At 37.3% G+C, this 5,530-nt stretch overlaps 1 protein-coding gene across 1 annotated transcript; it reads left to right on the forward strand.

Moving 5' to 3' along the window:
* Positions 471-5,247, forward strand: LOC109229634 (protein STAY-GREEN LIKE, chloroplastic-like). The gene is made up of 5 exons (XM_019395149.1): positions 471-828; positions 3,310-3,486; positions 3,596-3,754; positions 4,571-4,717; positions 4,861-5,247. The coding sequence occupies exons 1-5, from the start codon at positions 640-642 to the stop codon at positions 4,975-4,977; spliced, it is 789 nt and encodes a 262-aa protein (XP_019250694.1). The 5' UTR covers positions 471-639; the 3' UTR covers positions 4,978-5,247.

A 5,530-nucleotide genomic window follows, 5' to 3' on the forward strand; every position in this document is an offset into this window, starting at 1 on the left:
ATGAATAATGTATTTTACAAGGAATGAATAAGAACCCACTTAAATACAACCCATTATGGACTGTTGGTCGTTAGGAAGATGGCTTTCACGCTCCTGTGCGTCGTGTTCCTCACGCAGCAGGTTGATTAGGACCAACTGATGCCACATGAGCATGATCAATGGTCAAATGTGTTTATTAGTTAAAGAATAATGAGTTCGAGTGTTCAAATGAGAAAGTTTAAACTTCATGTATCGGCTTCAAATGCCCTACAAATTTAAGTGAGGAGGAAGTCATTCCACCTAAATTATATTCCCCAAACTTATGTATTTGAATGAAAAAAAATATGTATGAAAAATGTGATGTTTGTGAGGCTGTGTATTTTCGAGTTGAGGATGAGAGTTATACACAAATGTAAATAAACTATTGGTCCATTTAATTATTATGGATTTTGTTGGCCCTCGTAAAAAGTATGGATTCTCCTTCCTCATCCACATATTCTCCTTCTCTCTTCCATTTCTCTCACTAATCTCTGTGTCAATACAATTTTCACATTCTTGAAACACAAAGAAACAAAGAGAAAGAGAAAATTAAGTATATGGTCGTGAGATGTTTAAGGGGAATAGAAGATAGTAGAGAGAAGGAAAGAGGATGAGTTTGTCATGCAGTCCATGGCCAGTCACCATTACTACTATTCTGCACTTTCTTCATCCTCTCCAAACAGAGACCATTACTCTTCAACTTGTTCTTTCATTTATAATTGTCAAGTAAAGCATTCAACAACTCCTGCTGTCCTGCAGATTTCTTCTTTTAGTGACAGGAAACCCCCTTACAACACCCTTGTCTTCCAGGTTCTTCTTTCTCTCTTTTTTATTTTGGTGAGCATGTTGTAAGTCATAATTGTCCAGTTTTCTTGATGTGAATTATTTCCATTGTGTGATAAATTCTGTAGATGTGTAGTGTTCTGCCTATTGGAAGTGGGGAATTGAATATTTTACTGAGGGACTTGAACAATTTGCTCAATTATGTAGATTCACTTTTTACGATTTATAGAATGAAATATGAGTATTCGTGGATATGAATTCATCGTATTTTATGTTAATTTGTTTTAATGTTGCTGCACTGTTCTTTTTATTTATTAGGCATATACCCCGACTCGTATATTATTAGAAAGAACTAGTACACGGAGGAGGACATAGACCATAACCTCCAGAACATGGTGAGGAATGACATAGATCATCCTTGTGAACAACAGGATGCCAAGAACTCTGCCTAAGTTGGGAGATTGCCTCCATTACAATTTGACAATTAAGCTCTAAACTACAGGATACTATGCCTATCGTTAGCAGCACTATACAATGTACAAAATTATCTAGAATTAGCATCATTAATAACAAAATGGTTCTTCAATGGCTTAACTCTGGAATTTGGGCTGCCATCTTGATCCAGCTTCAATAAAGATTGCACTGTGTCCGGTAAAGAACTAGTATCTCGGCGACGATATCCTCATCGGAGATGAGCGGGTGGCTGAGCGTTATCGCGAGCTAATTTCACCACTGAATGTTCCATTTTCATTAGAGAAAGGGAACTAACTACACGAGTCGCCCTCATAGCTTCGGATTCCCAAAGAGAGTAAAATAGAAGAGTCCGTCGACTCTTTTTAGTTTTAGAAGGACGTGGTAGAGGTGATAACCGTCACATGTGCCAAGGAGATGGGGATTGACATTGAATTCCCTCTTCTGGTTTTAATATAAATATCATCCATTATAATCTGATCTCTTATCGATTCTCCCATATTAGCTAGTTGATCAGCCACTGTGTTTCCCTCTCTGAAAGTAAGGACAAAAACGAAAACCTTTGCTAGAGAGTTGACCAATCTGGTCTATAATATGTTGGATCTGCCAGGGTGCTTTCATTTTGTTGTTAATCATGTCAATAATCAATTTGGAATCGGATTCCACCTTCACATTGAAAAAACTTTTATCAATGCTGAAATTCGTTCCATGTTTCAATGCTATAGCCTCAGCCATATTATTACTACATTTACCATAGTTTTCGGCATAAGCAAAAATAAAGCATCCAAGGTTGGATGACACCACCTCAGCCAGCACTTCCCGAATTTCCTTTACGGCAACCATCTGTGTTTAGCTACAGCCATCCAGAGTCAGGTTTCATCCATCTTATCATTTTTTGGCTGATACTTTGTTTTGCCTTCTCCACTACATTACACAATTCGAGCCAATCCAAAGGCAGTTGCAGTTTAGAAAATAGACTGACTAGGAGCATGGTCATGGTTCTGCACACCTACATAATAATGAATTTACCTGACATGTGTACATACTCAAATCTAGCAGCACACCTGCTTTTCCATATCTCCCAACATATAACTAAAGGTAGGAATTGGAGCAGAGCAGCATGAATTCCATTCTTTTCCTTAGATAACCACCATGGCATGAGTAGTTGTCGAGTATTTCCAGGCCTGACTGTAATGCCACAACTCTTACTAAAAAAGAACCAAACGTGAGTTGCAATACGGCTTTCAGAGAAAAGGTGAGTGACTGTTTCTTCCTTGTGATTATTACAACATGAGCACTTAGAACTGTTCGTCCCGGAGGAGCACCGAAGAACTTTCTTTCATCCCAGCGCATCAACTGATCAAGCCCTCTTGAGTAAGGGCTCTTGAGTTAGAGAACCATACAGAACTTCTGTACTTTCTTATCAGTTGGAATCCTATTCTGTAACATTCTAAGCATAAAGAAAGAGATTTTAAATGGGAGTTTCTTATGCCAAATCATAGGAGCTGTCAAGGAGTTATTCCTTCGTCTCCTCAGGTTTTGCCAAGTGATTTGCAGTAAAAGTACCCTGATTATCAATACTCCAAATTGGCCAATCATCCGTTCCACCATAAAAGCAAAGAGAAGGCTTGACAACTATATCTTCCTGACTGAAAAACATAGATCCTTTTACATTATTCATTACATTCATCTGCACAATTACATTATTTATTACATTCCTCTGCATGTTTGGGGAGTCTCATCTTCCTTCTTCTCCTCATAAACTTTCTGTCTTTTGAGTGTGCCTACTGAGACGATCGTTTCTTACATAGATGTTACTGATGATGTATCAATTTCTTTTATATGTCTGTCACTTTATCTTTGTAGTGTTGTCTGCCTATAATGAAGATGAATCAAAAACTTCTCATTCAACTAGATAGACCTCGGCTTTTCATATGAGGATGATCAATCATGACAACTATGTTGCAAAACTCAAAATATTGACTTTGAGTTCTTAATTTAAATAATTACTTCTTTTTTTTTGGTCATGACGTCCAGGCTGTTAGGCTCTTGGGTCCTCCAGCAAGATTTGAAGCATCAAAGTTGGAAGTCTTGTTAAAAGGAGAAGAAGTTGATACATACTCCACTATTGTGCCACGGACATATACCCTCTCCCATTGTGATTTTACTGCGAATCTCACATTAACCATCTCAAATAATATCCAATACGATCAGGTATGACATTTTGCATTTCTGAACGAGCAAGTGCTTATCCTTAAGCTGTGTCTGGTTTTGAAATTTTTGTAATTTGATTTCAATTCTCGTGCCACATTTTCGATATCAGTTGAAAGGGTGGTATAATAAGGATGATGTGGTTGCTGAATGGACAGAAGTGAAAGGCAATTTGTTTCTTGATGTCCACTGTTATGTGAGTGGACCGAATCCCTTACAAGAGCTGGCTGCGGAGTTCAGATACCATATATTCTCCAAGGAATTGCCGCTGGTAATTTCTTAAAATACTTGTGCCTCTCTTTATGTATGTGTTAAGAGACCAAAGCCCATGGTAAATGATTTATATGCTTTTTACTGGGATAAAAAGAAAGAAAAGTTTGATTGGAAAAATGTTCAGAAAATTACAAATTTGATTTGCATATAGCTGCATTAAGTTGCACCCTGCACGACACATTGATAAAACTCATAATATCTGCTTAGAAAGTATAGCTCAGGACACTGACCAAATAAAGGGGAGGTTATATACCTCTTGTCCAAGCAATACTTCTTGAATTATTTTACTGGCGCTAATATTAAATCCAGAAAATTGCATGGTCAGTGTACATGAGCCCCTCAAAACGGAAACGGACAGATAACTCAAATTCAAGAATATAATTGTTCTGTTTATGCCTTAGTCCTTAGCACAGGTTTTGGTACACAACCCTCTCTGTCAAGTTAATGTAACAAATGGCATAACTGAAAGTTATCACAATGTTAGGCTCATATTGCCTTTATGAAGTTATCCAAACAACTAAAGAGATGAGCTTAAGAAACTGCTCTTCTTACCAAATATGTCTTCCTATTTCCCAAAATTTTCCTACTCATGAATTTATTCTTTGAATTAGGAACCTGGTTGGAATTTCCTTTTGACTCTGTAACTATTCCAGTGTATTACTACTTGTAAACAAAATCAGTATATTGCTGCCAGTTCGATGAGCTTAAGGACTTCTTTTTCATTCAACTGCGGAACTGTAATTTGGTTTTTACCTCTAATTTTGTCTACAGTTTGCTTACCCTCTTAATTAGGATCGTGATTTTGAACTGCCAGGTACTTGAGGCTGTGCTCTATGGGGATTCAGATTTCTTCAAGGAGCATGAAGAACTAATGAATGCGATTGTTCGAGTCTATTTCCATTCTAGCTCGAAGAAGTACAATCGTGTAGAATGCTGGGGTCCTCTAAAAGATGCTGCTAAGGTAGCATAGAATTATGACAACGTCATCCCTAACTCCTTCAAACTTGTTTGGCTGTACGATCCATAAAGAACATCGAGACAAGGGAGTGCTTTTGAATTCAAACTTATTCTTTGGATTTAATACAACTTATTCTGGTTTTCCAGGGAAGACAAGGGGATCATATCAACAGTTTGTTATCGACAAGCAAGGAAGATTTTCACCCGCCAAAAATCCTAAGTGCAAAATCAATATTTCAAGCTCTTTTCACCTTCCTTCTCTAAGGTGAGAGACTGCAAAAGGGTTGATGGATTTTGGAAGGATCTCTGTTGAAACAGTACATTTTAAAGTCATGGGATCCTACATTCCAATGACTTGTAAAGACAAGAATTGTTTGCAAGGTCATTTTGATTCTTTTGTATGTATTGCATTCTTTCGAATGAGCTCTTGACTCACAATTCTTGTAAAACCACATGACTGTTTTCTCTCTTACATATCGATCAGTACTTGTTCCATCTATTGTGTCTGAATATAGGTTGCCCCTTTTCACCCTATTACTTGGGAGTTGGGATTGAATGTCCACTTATTATTTGCGAGATTTCTGAAAATCATAGTTTCTATACACAAACTGCTTGATCACTCAAACAGTCAAATATGAGATTTGAGCTTAGTTATAAGATGATATTTTCTTCTTCACTTTTGCTTTCTCCCTTTCCCCTTTGTTGGTATCTGATTATTAGAGTACACTAGAATGACTCCTGTTTAGTCATTGGCAATAGAATGAACTCATATCCTTATTGCCTTATGGTCTATCTAGGATTTTGCTTGGCAATATTC

Source organism: Nicotiana attenuata, chromosome 7 (assembly GCF_001879085.1).
Source record: "Nicotiana attenuata strain UT chromosome 7, NIATTr2, whole genome shotgun sequence".
NCBI lineage: Eukaryota > Viridiplantae > Streptophyta > Magnoliopsida > Solanales > Solanaceae > Nicotiana > Nicotiana attenuata.

Bases quoted from the DNA above. Each gene is read 5' to 3' on its own strand.
- LOC109229634 (XM_019395149.1), top strand. From the start codon at position 640: ATGCAGTCCATGGCCAGTCACCATTACTACTATTCTGCACTTTCTTCA. The intron at 829-3,309 runs GTTCTTCTTTCT...CATGACGTCCAG, and splicing joins ACAACACCCTTGTCTTCCAG to GCTGTTAGGCTCTTGGGTCC. The intron at 4,718-4,860 runs GTAGCATAGAAT...CTGGTTTTCCAG, and splicing joins CTCTAAAAGATGCTGCTAAG to GGAAGACAAGGGGATCATAT.